Below are 18,262 nucleotides of genomic sequence, written 5' to 3' on the forward strand. Positions count from 1 at the left end.
TAATAGACGACAACGCGGATAATTTATCAACGCGGTTACTCCGCGTCGTATAATATTATCGCGCGTTTTTGATCGGTCGTAAAGCACGTCTCTGTTAACGGAAAACGAGGAAGTGAGCGTCGCGTCGTCCGTCGGCCCGCAAAGCATTATGTGCCGTACGATAAATAACGTTTCGCTTCGATTCGTTGAAATATCGATACATACGGATATAGACTGTACCGTAGTGAACAAAGGCGTAATTACAATTAATGTTTCGCTCGATGCTTCGTAAATCGTTGCTGCTGAATCGCAACGCTCTCGTATCGCGCGATGGCAGCTAAACATTTCCATACTTGCGTTTTAATTATAGATAAATCATCTGGGCTGCAATGATATGCAACATAAATATTTAATTTTTTTTTTTCAGACGCGTAAACCTGTGGCTTCGTAATCGATTACACGAAGTTAAACAAACTGTCGAATATTAATTATTGTAATATATATTCTCTTATCGTTCACGATATTACTTTAGACATATTTGTACGCGTGTCTTAGAAAATGCAGAAAGTTAGTTTTGTATGAAAGAACATAAATTCGTCGCTCTTTGAAGTAAAATTTTTAAAATGCATAAATGCGCATACAGAGTTGTTGAAGTAAAGTGCTCTAAATTTATTATGTCTGTTTTGGACGCTTAATATTTCGATTAATATAGACTTGATGTTCTTTTAATACATGTATTAGAACTGTAATAATTTTTGAGTCAGTAGTGGCTTTAAAATTTTTTCACGTTAAATTTTGAAGCTAACAGATAATAAAGCTTTATTTTGAATAAAGTTCTCTAGTATAACAAAAATTTGTAATAAAGCTCTATTATATTTTAACAAAATTTTGTACTAAAGTTAGTTTAAAAAAATGTCAAAATAAGTGCTGAAAATTCATGGAAAGAATAATATCCAATAAAATTTCAGTTAAAAATTTTGGAAAATGTTCGGATGTGATCATTGGAATTGGATAATTCAAAATAAATATGGGGGATATCGCATTTTAATTTGAAATTCGAGACATCGTTTTGAAGCGCAACACATGCTAATTATACAAAATATTTTAGATATTACAGTCCATGTTGCATATTCATAATTTATGTATCGGAATCGACATGCTTTTTGTAGATTGACTTGTAATTGCTACATATCTCCTTTTTGTCTCTGGTCGTTTAACTGGTTACGTAAGATTTTTACACATACAAAAATTATGCAGATTACGCTAGATATTAGAACCGTGTTTATTCTTAAAATTGAGTTTTCGTGTTTTTTTTTTTTTAAACATGGGATATAATTAACTCTGTACTATTAAATTTGTAATGTTAAATTTTACCCAAATTGAGTTGTTTTTTAATTGCTTTTTTATGGTGAGAATTTTTTGTTACATTTTACCGAAAAATTTGTTGCAAATTTTATTATGTTTGGTGAAACTTTGGAGAACTCTCGGCAATATTGCAAATGTTATCAGTAACAATAGAAATTTTTTAAGCATACAAAAGAGAGAGAGAGATTTTAAACGTTATAATAAAAATTGCTAAGCAGATTGTAAAATTTAATCGAACATATTTTTTATTTTATTGCGGTAGATAATAAATCAGAGAAAATCAGACATAAAATTCTTTAAAATATGTCATGCGACATTTTGAGAAAGGGTAAACTCCAAAAGAAAAGTTCTCTCTGTGTCTAATTTAAATCAAATAATTTAGCTAAAAGAAATATATTAAATTTAACTTAACAAAGTTAGTTTATTATTTACTGGATGTTTATTTCGAAATTCAGTAGTTCAACCATAGAAATCGATTAAATGTTGTTTGTTTTTTTAGCTACATGTATTTGACATTAAAATAAAAAATTTCGATACGTAAAAGGTAAAAATAACAAAATGTTATTCAACTCAAGGAATTAGTTTAAATTTGATCCTCTAATTTTAATAGTATAGAGAAGAAAATTTTTTGCAATTTTTTTTTGTTAAGCCAGAGACAAAAGTGAACGATAAGACAAAAAATTCATTAAATTAAAATTTCCGATTCGATCGGCTGTGCTAGACGGGAGATTACGTTCAATGTCGCTGTGAGACATGCCAGCGAGAGACATGCATCGCACGAGCGCATGAAAGTGCCAGAGATGCGCACCGGAGGAGCGCATTATTGGCGAACGGGCCAGCCGGAGTATTAAGTACACACGGCGTATCGAGACACAAGTCGCCGCCTCGCGTTTGTTCGGTTTGTGCGCCGTCGTCTCGTTCGTGTATATCCAAGGATATCGTCGCGACGCTACACGGCGCGCGGCGCACGCGGCTCGCTAACTGCCTGTGTTTATCGTCGGCTATATTTAGCCCGGACTATTACTTCGCCGAGCGCGACAGACCAAACGAGCGAGCGAGTAAGCAAGCAAGCAAGCAAGCAAGCGAGCGAGCGAGCGAACGGAGTGAACGAGCCGAACACCGAGTCGAGAGCCGCGGCGCGGTGCGGCGGCAGCAGCAGCATCAGCAGCAGCCAGCCCGTAACATTACGGCCGCGTTCCCATGGCGTATAAGTATATCCCGTCCCATACTACGAGATATCCCGTACGGTCCCCTCGCTGTTCTTCCACGGGACCGTGTCGCGCTGGTCGCTGGGCTGCCGCGGCCGCGCGACGATCCGACGTCCGTCGCGGTGCATCGCGACCCGCTCGCCGTCGCGTCGCTCGTCGCCTGCTGCAGCGGCATGAAAAACAGAGATTTTCTACCTTTCTTTCCTGCAGCCCGAAAATCGCGCGCTGTTAATTTGAAGTACATTCTAAAGTAAATATAGAGAATGGAAACGTTTTCTTACAACATTGAAATGTAATTGACTACATTATCAATATTATATGTATCTACTCCCCCTCGCTCTTTTTTCTTTTTAATTCTTGAGTGAAGATAATTATTTTAACAAAATTCGGAATATCAAGAATAGTTTTGAAAATGCGTAAATAAATAACTTTTACATTAATTGATAAAGTAGATAAAAATAAATCCTGCCCCGAGAGAATATTTTTCGCAATAAATTCTTTACAGTTTTCGGAATAAAGAAAGGAGATCATAGAGATGCTTATGAGCATCAAAATTATTATTTTCGTCTGGATTCTTCTTAAAAGTTGTTTTTGGAAAAATCTTATGAATGTTTGTAAATTTACCTAGAAAATTATTAAAATCTGTTTCGAGACCGCCATAGCCATTCCCGTTATTTAAATGTTAAACGTCGATACACTTCCCGGCCACATTAGGATTCCGTTTATACTGTAAAAATAAATATATGTTGAAGCAAGTAAATTCAGCGACCCAATATACGCGGCGCTGAAAGAAAGACTGCTAAGGGAATGTGCTCGATTCCGCGTACGATCGCGCACCTGTTATCGTCGGGAGAATTATCCAACGAATCTCCCGTTGGGGACGCAAATAACTCGCAGAACTTTCTAGAGTCCACTTTCCTCGGAAACCGTGGCCCCGTGGCGAAGCCACGTATTGACGCGCGGAATCCTCCTCGTGTCTCCGAAAGTTACGCGCGCACGTGCTCCCGCCGAGATATCGGTCATCGGGGATAATCCGTCGCGCTTGTGAATTTTTTCGTTCGTCTCCCACGTTACCGTTCCCTCCAGCGGCGCTTTTGCCGTTCGAGGCGGCTAACGTCAGCGCGCGAACTATCGCTATTTGTCCGACGTAGGCTATAAATAGAGGCACTGTTGATTTATGAAGAAATGAAGGCATCGGCCTCGTGGTGTGTGCGTGGCATGGTTACGCGTTGCGTGCGCGCCGATTTGCTGCTACCTCCTCCGTGTGCACGTGTGAGGAGACTGCATGTCCCCCTCTCCCTACCATTCTTAGGCCCTGATCCAGGGCCGTATTGATTCTCCTGACCGGCAAATTCGATACGAAACCGTAACAGTGTCTGTCCGTCGTAGTTGCAACGATACAAAGACTGCTCTATCATTGTACTATTATTTTTTAATAATAATACATTAAGCCACGCGATATTCTAATTTTTAGATAAAAATGTCGCTTGCCGTCGACTTTTTACGAGAATAGTAATACTTGACGGGAGACACGTGTTCGTAAAACGAACGTTTCGTATTTCATAATATTTCATCGCCTGATCGGAATGAACGACACGGCGAGAATTATGGAGAATTACGGATGTCGTAAAATAGTCGCTCTGTCGAAATGTGAAGATACGAAAACCTGATAAGCCAACGGGACCGAACGTAAAATCGTATTTATATGCTCGATTTCTCCCTCTAGATTATTTTATCCATAAGATTATCTCCCAGAGAACATGATAATTTCTATTAAAATTATCGTACATTTTGTGTCGAAAGTTGTGTCGAAAGTAATATGAAGAATAGTTATTAAATATGCAACCGGAGATTTCAATGAAGCAAATGAACTTTTAAGTTAATTGACAAATACTTTATCTGGTAGATAGCTGTCGGGAAGAAATTGGGCGTTAGTATTCATTTCATACCATTTTGTATCACGTGCTATTTGGAAGAAACTCGCGCTTCTGCTAACTTAGGCGACACGGGATTTTTTGTTCTTTTTATTGTTTCCTAATTCCGTAAGATATTCAAATATATTTTTTCGGGCATTTCATTATTCGTTGGATATTTTGTCGTGACGCTCGACAGTAAATAAATTTATCTGCGTCATTCGGAATGATTAGATTTATTAAAGAAATGTTTGGGCCGTAAGATGTTTACTTGTGGCAAGAATATATATTATTTTATTATAAAATTGTTTAACATGCAGAACTGATAATTTAAATCTCAAAAATCTAAAGAAATTTGAGATCTTGTACCTAATAAGTTTTGAGAACTGCAGTTCCTAAACGAGCGATTCACCTGCATATACTTGAAGTGTAGAAATTATAAAAGATTATCAGGATGTTGAAAGAAAGCGATTTCTTTCGGATTAACATTTTGAAAATGTATAAGACGACTCATTGCAGCGAGTGAGCAAATATACCGGTATTCTATGTATAGACACATCCTCCGATGAATATAGGCACTATCTAAATATAGCTCCGACAGTTTTAAATATCCACGGCGCCCGTCGACACCTTCGCGAGAGGCGAAAAAAATAGCTTGCCGGCATAGGGATCGGAAATAGAGGTTTACTGTGAAGAAAGAGTTACAAGTTATAAACTCTTGACTTAGCATTTTTGATTTCTTTGATCCTTTGTTTAATTTGAGAACAGTTATCTGAGACTTTCACACTCTAACAGCGAGAAAATAACTCAGTCATAGTAGTTTCTTAACTTTTTTTTTTTTAAATTGAGTAAATTTATATACATGATTTCAAATACTACTGAATTGTAGAGAAAAATTATTAACCTTTCAACGTTTTTTCGCTATTTTCCTAATCCGATCGGATCACTGATATCCGATAGTGCTTTTGAAAAGGTTTTTGAGCTGTAAAAAAACAAAACTGAAAAAATTCTGTTATATTCTTTTTCAACAGTTCATGCGATTTTTCACAATTGTTTGACCCGAAACGTTTTTCACTTTTTTTTGAACGTGTCCGTATTCGAGGCAGACTAATTCAAAATTGAAAACTCGTCTAGATTTTCAAATTGCTGATTGAACCATAGAGGATTAATAATAATATATAATACATGTAGTTAACGATATGACTTTTAATTGAAATGTAAAAATTATACTAGGTCATCGTGCTTACGCAATAAAATACTAATTGTACGTGACTGTTCCGGCTTAATCACCTATTATCCGAGGTTGATATCTTCGTCTTTTTGCGCCTTTAAGCGTAGGAAAACTACAGTGGTGCGCGCTGCATCGTTTTTACATCCTCTCTATAATAGCGCGACACGATACTGTGCACGGTCTAAAGATGTTCCATCGGTGACCTCGAAACCGTGTCACGACCCGGTTCATCATGCCTGTCGATCGTGACCCTTGCCACGCAGGAAACTGACGATTCCGCAAAAGCAAAATCGTTCGTCGTCATCGTCGCCGGCTTGCCGAGTTAGTTAATCGTCGTTTAACGTTTTATTTTAAAATCATCGAATTCATCAAGATAGATACGGCGAATATATTTAACTATTTCATATTATTACGTTATCAAAGGTTACGCGATATGCGTTAATTAGCGAAAATGTTATAATCTGAAATAAGATTTCGCAGAGAACTTACGAAACATTTTCGGCGATAATAGAACTGAAATAAATTACACGAGTGAGTATTAATATCTCGATTTATCCAGCGAAACGATCCGCTGTATCATTTATTCTTCCGGCCGGGTAAATAACGATGGAAAAAAACGCCGAATGATAGATGTTAATACAAATCCACAGCTTATAAAGGAATTTATTATATTGACTTAAAATATTCAAATATATTATTTCGACATTTTATCATTCGCGTTGGGAGTTTTTGTCGTAATGCTCGAAAGAAACGAATTTATGTCTGCACCATTCAGATAGCTAAATTTATTAGTAAGGTGTTTACATATACCAAGAATATATATTTAGTTTATTATGAAATTGCTTAATACAGAACTGATAATTTAAATCTAAAAGCTTGAGATCTTGTACCTAAGTTTCACACAGATTTTATTGAGTTCACCCAGAGAAAAATTTCTTTAAGTAAAAAAAACTTGAGTCAAAGAAGTTTGTATATTGCTACGTAGTTAAAGAAAAGTTTCTTTAATTTGAAAAAAATTGTTCCTTTTATTACAGAATTACAGAAATGGTTTGAATATACAACACAAATCTTTTTAAACGAAAGAAATATATTTTTAAAACCAGAATAATTGAATTATTTTTGTCAGTATTTCTTTGTATTAAAAATTATTTGTTTAATTCAATAATTTCTCGAAATCAAATAAACATTTATTTTTCTCAAAGATATTTTCATTTTAATTAAAAAAAATTAACTTAAAGGAACGATTTCATTAATTTAAATATAATTTTTTTCTGGATGATATAACGTAATGCCGGATATAATCGATTTATTTTGTTTTATTTTTTAGGTTGTAATTTTTTAAAACGTGTAACCATTATGTTGCGATTTTGCGATTAAATTTTGCAAAATAAATTCCGTGTTTGTCGAGAAGAAAGTGTGTCATTTACGAATAATCTAATAAGATTGGGACACCTATTTGGCGTCTGCAGCCAGGAGTTAATGGTCGTTATTATCTGGATGCGATCATCAGTCTATTCTTTTCATATTTACGAATTCTAGGAAACAATTTTCTTGCTGCCTGCATCCTTCGAGTTCGAAATAACTCCTTTCGGTTATAAAAGTCCTTGTAAAATAAAGTTGTTTCTAAATAATACCATGCGCATGTGTATTTATCAAAAAAAAGAATTATATACACACATTCTTTTAACATGTAATTTATATACAATCTTATTGTAAAAAATTATGAGAACATTGGAAGCCGTTATACACACTGAGAAAAAAAATGACTAAATTTTAATAAATATTTATTTGAAGAGTTGGAATGAAATATTTACTTCATAAATATTTATTTCATTAAAAAATGATAGTTAAATTAGTGGTTTTTGAACTAAATAAATTTTTATTTACATTTAGTAAATATTTCATTGTTACTATTCAAACAAATATTTAGTAATATTTAGTAATTTTTTTCTCTCAGTGTACCCATTATTTTAATAAAAATCAATTAATTCTTCAATTATATGAATACATATGAAAGGGAGAAAAATAATCACTAAACACATGTCGCTTACGTGAAACGCGTGCGAGTTGAATTAAGAAGCAGTATGCCATTTCTCATCGATTTATAAAATATTTGTTTAAACAACGCAAATGCTTACGTACATACACGCGCCGACAATCTAGGGTAAACTTGTGATATTATTTTGGATACTTATGACAATAACGGCTGGTAGTATAACGATTGTAAATAACGATTTGTGACATCTTGACAGCAGCTGATAAAATATTTTCTCAGAAAGCGAGATGCTATAAATACAAGCGACAATTTGCCGCAAATAATAATTCGCACCGTCGTCGCTTTCCCCTCGTGTATCCGTTCGAAGCGGACATTTGTTTTTTCATTTTAATCGACGTATTGCATTGATACGGGTTCACTATCGAATTTCGGAATGTTTTTTGCGTGATACTTGAAACCGATTGACGTGACGAAGAGTTGTGTACAAACGAAATTGCAATCGTTCCGCGTAATTTTTATGCATGACTCGATACGTATCTGAAGATAACGGATTAGCTCATCGTATTGCGTTATTTATAACACCAGAGATCGCGTATTGTCATCAATGAATGCCCGTTTCGAAAGATCGACGAGATCGATTGTTCTTATTTGCCGCGGTTAAAAATCTATGATGCAGATCGAGAGATCGTTAAAACCAGCCGGCCGCTGCGAACGAGGTCTTCCGCAATTGTTTCTTTCCTTTTTTCTTTTCTTTTTTTTTTTTTTATAAATGCGAGCGCCAAGGCGGCGATGTGCTACAACGATCGTGCTCAACGCGAAACCAGCATTGCGAGCCATTTCAAAAAAATTATTTCACGATAAAAACCCGCGGAATTAGAACGAGGCTATAGGCGGCATAATCGAAGGACGTTGACACACAAACCCGAAATTATTTTCCGAGAAACATGCCGTGAGATCGAGCCAAGTGGTTCTCGTCGCCGTAAGTTCGTACAAGAGAGATATGCTCATTGGTAAGATGCAACTGAAAAAGAATACGAAAACGCGAACCGTTTCGGCGAACTCGATAGTCTCTTCGGGATCGCATGTCGCGGAAATTAAGGGGAAACGTCGGGATTCTTTAGCAACATAAAGCGAATCTGCGCCCCGTTCGCGGGGAAAATCACCGTTATTGTTGTTAATTAGCCGTTTAAAGGTTGAGCAAACTCGTCGCGAAGGCTACGGAGGGCGTTGCGCAACATTAAACCAGCGATTATTTAGCGCGAGCAGCGATAAGCGACGGATCGCCGATGCGCGGAGGGATCGCGCGCGTCGTCGTCGCTCGTCGCCGTAACGAAGGATGCAAAGCACAAAGCCGTTCGCGATCGCGTCTGACGAAAGAGGATTTCCTCGACTATTTTTCGTGCGGCCGTTGCACAACCAGACACAATCGGCCAGTAAATAAAACCGTAGCTCGTTGTGCGCCACGGAGAGAGATTACGGAGAGAAAGAGAGAAAGAGCACTCGCGCGAGAGTCTTAAGCTCCCTCAAGGTGGTCTCGTCTAAATATAGCCGAGTGGGAGCCCAGAATAACACTGCGCCGAGCCGGCAATGACCAAAGCTCACCTCGCCAGCGTCTCGTCCACGAACTAGGATAACCGCCTCGAGTGGCGGGTCAGTTTCGTTTCGCCGGTCCCGAACCGTCGTCTTTTCACCTAACGAAAAGATAAACAAGGTGATAAACAAACTTAACGGAAGGGCCGTTCGGAGGCAGCCCCGTATAATGAGAGGAGTGAGATAACGTGTATCCGAAATATATTCTCTCACGACCGGCCGCGTCGTCGTTCAGCTGGAGGAAACGTTGGAATGAGAATTGCGCGGCAATTACGGAAAAGAAATAACAGCGTTTGTCATTACGATCGTCGAATTCTTGAGAGCACTCGTATCTCGGGAATCCCGGTATTGGAATCGAAATAACGAAATCATTATCGCAATCGAGAGATCCAGGTCCGTGAAATTGGAAAAGCTTAAACTCAATATAAATGAGTCGAGAAGAGACGCAAAAGATACAGTGAGTCAGTAAAACGCAGGAAATGATACAGAAATCAATGTTAAGATTTGTTATTTAGGCCTGATTTTTCATTAACTGACGATTAAACTTAACGAGCTTCACTATAACAATGTTGGAAAAAATTGATTGTTACATAATTGAATGCCGAAATAATTAATCATGCGCGATCGATTGTCGCAACAGAAAAATGATCGATTATTTTTGCAAGACATAAAGAAAATCGATCATCAAGTAATCAATTATTATTTTATTAACGTCGGTGTAGAAAATGCAACGCACAACGAACAATTGATTAAATCGAAATAAAAATCGACAAAAATAATCGATTATCTCTAACAATAAAAATCAAATATTGATTAATCGAAGTAACGTCACCGTTATTTCACTTTTACGGCATCGTCGTGAGTGAAATCTACTGGATAAAAGTTTAAGTTTAATTGCAAGTTAACTAGAAGATGATGAAAAATCTGGCCTTAGTGTCCCAGATAGTTGTTTCTCAGATGGTTCATCGACATATCTTGAAATATTCTTTCTGCGATACGGCCAAAAGAAGCAGACCGGTTACGTTTAGTACGTGAAATGCGCGAGAAGATACGGGCCATTGCCCTGAGATGTTACCGTAACGAAACATTCCAATACACTTTGAAAAGTCCATGTGAAATCATAATTCTAAAATTAGTGCCTCGTCCACGAACTAGGTTAACCGACTCGAGCGTATCGAGTCAATTTCGCCTATCGAAGATGCCAATCCCACTGGGAAGGAGGAAAAAGCGGGAAGTCCAGGTTCTGATAAACAAACCTGACCTGCTTCAGCTCTCTTTTCTATTCGTAACTCGCGAGAAATATGTACACGGTTTCTCCTACCAGTCGACAACGAAGCTATTGCTGAGAAACTGGTCACTAGCTTGTAATCGCGGCACGTGGGTCTGCGTAAGCTAATTTTTTTTTTTTTTTTTTTACGATATATCACGCTCGTGCAAGAGTTGACTGAAAAACAAGCGCTTCTCTGTCTAGAGATGATCGATGCGTGAATGTCAAAGAAAAAAAGCTAATGAAAAATTGTGCGAGTCTCTATACGGAATAAAAAAAATTAATAGGATTAAAATATGAAATATACTAACTTCTGCCAATATCTATTGATATTGCGATTTACATAATTTACCTTTTGTATTCTCTAAAATTTTGATTTCAATAAAATGAAGCAATAAAAAAAAGAACATTGTTTAATGATATGAATATTTTGGAGAAATTCTTTGAAAATATTTTACAAAATTTGTGTCACAATCAGTGTGTATTAACGAATTGTTAAAAATGTATAAGGATATTTCTCAAAATATTAAAAGAAATTATGAAAAAATTACAGATTGTTTTATATTGCATTTGAAAAAAGTAGAAAAAATTTAGCGGCGATATTTTATCCGGATAAAAAGTTATTTTAAGAAATAGATACGTGCTCTAACGAAAATGTAATTTATAATGAACTAATGAGATAGATATAATGAAAAAAATACGAATTGTTTTATTCAAGTGTTTTAAATGTTTAAGATAATTTATGTAAAGTTTCATTGCGATGCAGAGACCAATTTTGTAAAATAAACAAAATTTACTTATTTATTTACAAAATAACTAAACGGATAATCACAATGAAACTTTGTATAAATCATTGTTTATTTAAAATACATCAAAAATTGAGATTTTAATTAATTCTTAATGTTGTAAAAAATAATTTAATTTTCACTAACAAATACAGTAAAGAAACTAAAAAATGTTATTAAATAAAAATATAATCTCATTCACACAACTTTCATATAAATACAATTAATTTGAAGTGTCAATATTAAATACATTTCCAAATTTTATTTACTTTGCGGAGATCGTATGTCCAATGTACATAGTAACAGCAAAAATCACTATCCAGCTTATTCGACTTCTTTAGTGAAACTAATGTTCAAGGAATTTTATGGTTGGCGATTGTTTAATTATGATATATAAAAATAGAAAGAATAATGTAATAAGGAGAAAAATATCTGATAAAAGTCCACTGCCACTGGATCATATCAGTTACGGTGACATAAAATATTTGCTTTCGATGACACTCCTCTCTTTCTTTCGACTCGCTCTTGACTCACATAATGTTGTTCGTGCGTCGTTTAAAGTTAGGCCAAGGGCTACCAGAAACTAATTGTTAATGAAAAATCGACGATGAGCGGACGTGTTACATTATATTCGCCGCGATCGTGCCGCTGAAAGGCGTTATTACATCGCGGATTCCCGGATAAAGAAGGACGGGCGGTCCACTCGCACGGTCAGGAAGGATGAAAGAGAGACCCTGAGCGGCGCGGCCGGCGGTGGTCGCTAAAGAAGAACTGACCCCCACGACTGTCACGTTTAATTTATATGTTAATGAGGAGCGCATGTCACATTTCAGCCGCCTCATGCACCTCTTCTCTGGGTACGTAACCGCGCGTGAGGAGACTCGCCCCGTTCATTCCACTCCTTCTCCTCCGCCTTCTTCATCTCCTCCTCCTCCTCCTCCCTTGCTCCTTTTACCTCCTCTTCCCCTTTCTTCTCTTCTTCTTCCAACTTTCCTCCTTCGCCGGGTTTATATTTAACCGCGCCACACACATACGCACACCATGGCACCCGACGCAGCCAACTTTGCCGCGTTACTCCCAGTGCATCTCCGTCCCTTTCTCTCCCTTTCTCTTCCTCTTGCCTCAGTTTGGCATACCCTCCTCCCGCTCCGTTTCTTTTCTTTTTTCTTCCCCTTCGTGGCGGTCCGTTTCCTCTTTTTTTTTCTTCTTTTTCCTTTTCCCCTTCGCGGCTACGCTCGTTTTCGTTGCGCCGACGGGGAACGGGGCAGCCTGCCGTGGGTACGCATCACGCACGCGTTCCACGTACAACGGCGTACGCTCGTCCACTTTCAAAGGAAAGGGCAGATTCCCGCCGTGCGTCTTCTCTTACAGTTGCCCTTGTGGAAATCCTGGGATCATAGGAACCGATGAACGACGCAGCAATCAATTATCTAATTGATTATGCATCATAAAAATGCATTATTTCATCTACGATCTCGTTATTCGAAAGTGTGGCTTCAAGTTAATCCTTCGTGGCACGTTTTTTTTTTTTTTTTCGCTGCTTTCTCAGTCCAATCACTAGTGCCTAATAATGTTTATGAAAGCGTTTTTGAGCTCTAAAAAAAAATATGAAAAAATTCTGGTACACTCTCCCAACATTCCAGAATACGATTTCGATTATTCGACATGAATTGTTTTTTTTTTTTTTTTTTTTACTTTTTTACATGTCCGAATTTAAAGCGGAATAATTCAAACTTGAAAATTTACTTATCCCGTGAATTTGAGCCGATTTTTATCTCCGTACGAGAAAGGCTAAATGGGTCAATTAAAAATAAGGCTCGCGGGGCGCGGAATCGCAACAGCGAAGGAGAGTGAAGGGGAGGAGAGGAAATATGTCGAGTAACGTTGCGCGAGTACACGATCGCTCTGCTTGCAGAAATGCTCGGATTACAAGGCCTCGAAAGCGAAGACCTTCATAAGGACCGAGCCGCCGGACACGCAGGTAACTAAGTCTGTGATCGCCCTGCTACTGCACTACGGATGGAACAAATTCACGATCGTCCACGAGCGCGCCTGGTCGACGGTCGCCCGTTCGCTTCAGCAACAGGCGACTAAGAACAATCTCACTGTGAACCATTACAGGCTCGTCGAGGACCGGCACACGTGCTGCGAGGAGAGGATGTCGTGCTGCCAAGTCAGCGTATGGTTCCAACTTATACAGGAGACGAAAAATATGACCCGCAGTCAGTTCACATTTCTTTATTTTATGCACCGGCTCGCGAGGCGCGATCGCCAAAGCCTTTTATCGCGGCGAATCGAAGATCCGTGATTAAATTTGAGTATCTTAATTGAACTTAATTTCGACTCTTGGCGATTTGGCGATCGTCTCTTGAGATCCGGTTTCGTCGATTTCAAGTGACTCTTGAAAACGACTCTTAGAATGCGCCTATGGAACATAATAATTTATTAAAACGAAATAAAAAACACAAGCAAGAGTCGTCTTCAGCTTGAAGAAAAAAAATATATAGGTTGTATATATTTTCTAAGTATATAAAGTGTGCAAAGAGTGGGCAAGATAATATGAATATGTGCGCATGTATTCGTATCGCATGCTTGCGTGCATGTTATCTAGTTGATAGATTTTTTATTGAAGTTCTTTTGTCTCTTTTAAACGTGTAAGATGCCGAAGATAAAATTAATTTTATTTATATAACAGTTACATAACGATTACCGTAATTTTTCTTGTTTTTTCGTTTTCAACGCGAGATATTTATATTTATTACTTTGTATTTACTTCAGTTTACATCTTCTTGGGCACACCACCGTCACTGATAGATATGATGAATTCGATGGAAGGTCAAAGGTTACTGGATGACGGGGAGTACATGGTGATATATGTGGACATGATGACGTATTCGCAGCGTGAAGCACAGAAGTATTTATGGAGTGAGTGAATCTAACGAATCTTATCAAACGTCTATGTCATGAACAGTAGCGTCGATAAGCCAATTGCATAATCCTCGGAATCTTGTACTGTTTATGACGTACAAGTATAATATTATGAAACTAATCTCTTAGTAAATTCGAAGCTAAAATTACTATGTGTACATATACATTTTTCTACAGTAATAAACTTTGTTATCTAAAATCTTACGTAGCAGTTATATCTAGCGTAAACAAACAACAATAATAATTTGTTATTATTGGCACAGAACCGGAGCACTTCAATCAGCTGAAGAATTGCCTCGAGCCGAAGAATTTTTTGAAGAGGGCACGTTCGTTAATGGTCGTCGTGTCGACACCGCCGACACAGAATTACGAGGAATTTACCAAGAAAGTCCGTTATTACAGCAGCATAGAGCCCTTCAACTTCTTAGTTCCAGAACTTCTGAGAAAGTATGAAAAGGTATTTTTAAATTCTAGGTCAATCACAAACGCTGGTACCGTGCTGGTAATCTTTTGCGTTACATGTCTAATTTCCCGTTCCCGTTTCAGTACGTGTCCATTTACGCGGCGTATCTCTACGATTCTCTAAAGCTGTACGCGAGAGCTTTAGACCAGTTGATACGAGATCACCCGGATCACTCTATCGAGGAATTGGCTAAAAACGGCACTCTTATAGTCGAGACGATTATCAGGAATCATACATATCAAAGTAAGTACGTACAATAAAGTCAGATAGATGTAATCTGTATCGATAGGATTAATCTCAAGTGGCTCGCAACGATCTAACACTTGACACACCGATAGTAAACAAGAGGAAAGCAATTGAAGATTAATGGAAATCGATATAATTCCTAAATAGGTCTCTTCTTTATTTTTGTTAACATTAAAATTTATCTAAATATAGATATATTATATTTTTATTAAAATTTATCTAAATATAGATATATTATATTTTTATTAAAATTTATATTTGTTAAAATTTTTTTCTTTTTGCTAGGTATAAGCGGAGCAACCATTAAGTTGGATAAATCTGGAGATTCAGAAGGAAACTTTTCAGTACTTGCTCTGAAGAAAGAACCGTTCCAGGTCCACAACTTCTCATGCGACTATCAGATGTTGCCTGTAGGCCAATTTCAACAGGGTGATACTCTAGTGAGTGAGTTATTTCGTTAGCGTTCGAGAAATTTTTACAGCAACTCAAGACAGAGCATAATTAAATCTTTGGAGCATAAAAATTCAAAGCGCAATGATGTTGAGTAAACAATACAACATAATTGTATGATATAGGTATACAAGTCTTTGCCAGGTGCTATGGATTGGCCCGGCAAAAATAAGCCGGAGGCAGAACCTGGTTGCGGTTTTCTCAACGAACATTGTCCGAAGGATGACACGCATTTCCGCAGTATCATCGTCGCCGGAGCACTAGCTATTTTGTTGTTTTGTGCCATAGTAATGACTATGAGCATATATCGAAGATGGAAGATAGAACAAGAGATAGAAGGATTACTTTGGATGATTGATCCGAATGAGATACACGGTTATCCCCATCTTGATAACATGATGTCCTCTCCTAGTAAGGTGAATAGCGCGTGTATTATTGTAATTGAGATAGATGGCGAAGTGCTTACTTGTATGTCGACCTCTTAATGCGTGATGTAAGAAATAAACATCTTTCGATTACAGTTAAGTTTAGTTAGTGCAATGTCCTATGAGTCGAGATGTGGCGGCCAAGTGTTTGCGCAAACTGGACATTACCATGGTGTAATGGTACGGATAAAGGAGCTGAAATTCTCAAAGAAAAAAGACATTTCACGGGACGTTATGAAGGAGATGCGCATTCTCCGTGAAATTAGACATGGTAATCTCAACTCTTTCATCGGAGCGTGCGTGGAGCCGATGAGGATATTGTTAATTACCGACTATTGTGCCAAAGGAAGTCTTTATGTACGTCATAGCGTAATCACGGTGACATCCTGCTATTATTCATAGTATAGTATAGTATATATTATGTACAAAAACAATATATTATCACGCATAAATAAAAGTTGTATACGTAATGTAAATGTATTTGCCTTTGAAAATAAGATAATAAGAAAGAGGATATACATATATACTTATATAAATATGTATTTTTTTTTTCAGGATATCATTGAAAATGAAGATATAAAATTAGATGATATGTTCATTGCATCATTAATTCACGATCTCATTAAGGTAGATGTTCTTGAAATTAAAACAAAAGAAATTGAACTCTATTGTACAACGATTTTTAATGCGATTTTATTCAACAGGGTATGCTGTATATTCACGAGTCATCTCTACTAGTCTGTCATGGTAATCTAAAATCTTCCAATTGTGTCGTAACCTCACGTTGGGTACTTCAAGTTTCCGATTTTGGTCTTCATGATATGCGCCATTGCGCCGAATCTGACAGCATCGGTGAACATCAGTATTATCGAAGTATGTAGATATTTTTGTCAAGTTATATTTTGTATTGCTTTAATTGTTACTTTGATGAAATTATTTCGTTGTAGGCTTATTTTGGAAAGCCCCCGAGCTGTTAAGAAACCCGCATGCTCCGATAAAAGGCACTCAGGCAGGAGATATTTATTCTTTTGCCATTATTCTGTATGAAATTCTTGGACGCAAGGGACCATATGGAAATATAAATTTAGAACCTAAAGGTAATTACAAGGGACAATGTGATAAAAAGATACTGTAAATTCTAACGATTATTCATTGATCGATATTTGATTTAAAGATCTTGAAAAAATTAATAATTATTGAATAATTTGTAACAGAAATTATAGACCGAGTGAAAAGATTCCCAGAAGATGGTGAACCGCCATTTAGACCTAACTTAAACATACTCTCCGAATCGAAAGCAAATTGTGCCGATTATGTCGTTAGTACTATCACGGATTGTTGGGCGGAAAGTCCAGAATTTAGGCCAGACTTCAAAACGATAAGGACTAGATTGAAGAAAATGAAAGCTGGATGGCATCGAAATATAATGGACCAAATGATGAATATGATGGAGAAATATGCAAGCAACCTCGAAGATCTAGTCACCGAGCGTACGGGACTTCTCTTGGATGAAAAAAAGAAAACTGAAGATTTACTTCACAGAATGCTGCCTAAGTAAGTTTTCGCATTGATGTATTAAGAGTATAACTATGTACGAGTATAGCTCCGTAAAGTATAGTTACATAGAACGGATTTTGAAAATGGCAGTGGTATATAGGAGATTTTAACGGTTCTACGAAAAAGATTTGGGACGGCCGCTCTCGGGTTTCTTTCTGGCAATCCATGTATCTATGTTTTGAGATTCGGCCAATAGGAAATAGTGTTATAAAATACTAAAATGATACATATATATTTACAAAATATTTGTATTTGTTTTTAGACCAGTCGCGAATTGTTTAACAAATGGTATTGGAGTAGAACCAGAAGCTTTTGATTTGGTTACTATATACTTTAGTGATATTGTTGGTTTTACTGCAATGTCAGCAGAAAGTACACCATTTCAGGTAGATATTTTTTCATATCATCTTGTAATTAGTAAAAACGAAACTGTTATTTATGTAATTAATAATTTTTATGATTATAGGTTGTAAATTTTTTAAATGATCTGTATACATTGTTCGACCGTATAATCAGAGGATATGAAGTGTACAAAGTGGAAACGATCGGAGATGCTTATATGGTCGTAAGTAGCACTTTTACTTGAGCGATTAATTACAAGTTTAAAAAAAAATCATTTCTCATTATTCAATATTCTGTTTAGGTTTCCGGTCTTCCAATAAGAAATGGAGATCAGCATGCTGGGCAGATAGCATCAATGTCGCTGGAATTACTTAATGCTGTTAAGCATCATACGATACCTCATCGACCTCAAGAAACTCTCAAGTTACGTATCGGCATTCATACTGGTAAGAGAAGATACATTTAAGAACAATGCAATGTATGTGTGTACATGCATGTATATATACATCGATATGTT

At 36.9% G+C, this 18,262-nt stretch overlaps 1 protein-coding gene across 1 annotated transcript in view; it reads left to right on the forward strand.

Moving 5' to 3' along the window:
• LOC105203750 (receptor-type guanylate cyclase Gyc76C) overlaps window positions 1-18,262 on the forward strand; it is an 82,286-nt gene that overhangs the window by 61,598 nt on the left and 2,426 nt on the right. The window contains exons 5-18 of the mRNA XM_011172638.3: window positions 13,250-13,556; window positions 14,113-14,259; window positions 14,526-14,719; window positions 14,809-14,968; window positions 15,257-15,411; window positions 15,547-15,837; window positions 15,943-16,203; window positions 16,402-16,473; window positions 16,551-16,719; window positions 16,794-16,943; window positions 17,061-17,400; window positions 17,666-17,789; window positions 17,870-17,968; window positions 18,047-18,191. Coding sequence (XP_011170940.1) covers window positions 13,250-13,556; window positions 14,113-14,259; window positions 14,526-14,719; window positions 14,809-14,968; window positions 15,257-15,411; window positions 15,547-15,837; window positions 15,943-16,203; window positions 16,402-16,473; window positions 16,551-16,719; window positions 16,794-16,943; window positions 17,061-17,400; window positions 17,666-17,789; window positions 17,870-17,968; window positions 18,047-18,191 — 2,614 coding nt within the window. The remainder of the gene's footprint in view (window positions 1-13,249; window positions 13,557-14,112; window positions 14,260-14,525; window positions 14,720-14,808; window positions 14,969-15,256; window positions 15,412-15,546; window positions 15,838-15,942; window positions 16,204-16,401; window positions 16,474-16,550; window positions 16,720-16,793; window positions 16,944-17,060; window positions 17,401-17,665; window positions 17,790-17,869; window positions 17,969-18,046; window positions 18,192-18,262) is intronic.

The sequence above is a fragment of the Solenopsis invicta genome, chromosome 1 (assembly GCF_016802725.1).
Source record: "Solenopsis invicta isolate M01_SB chromosome 1, UNIL_Sinv_3.0, whole genome shotgun sequence".
Classification (NCBI taxonomy): domain Eukaryota; kingdom Metazoa; phylum Arthropoda; class Insecta; order Hymenoptera; family Formicidae; genus Solenopsis; species Solenopsis invicta.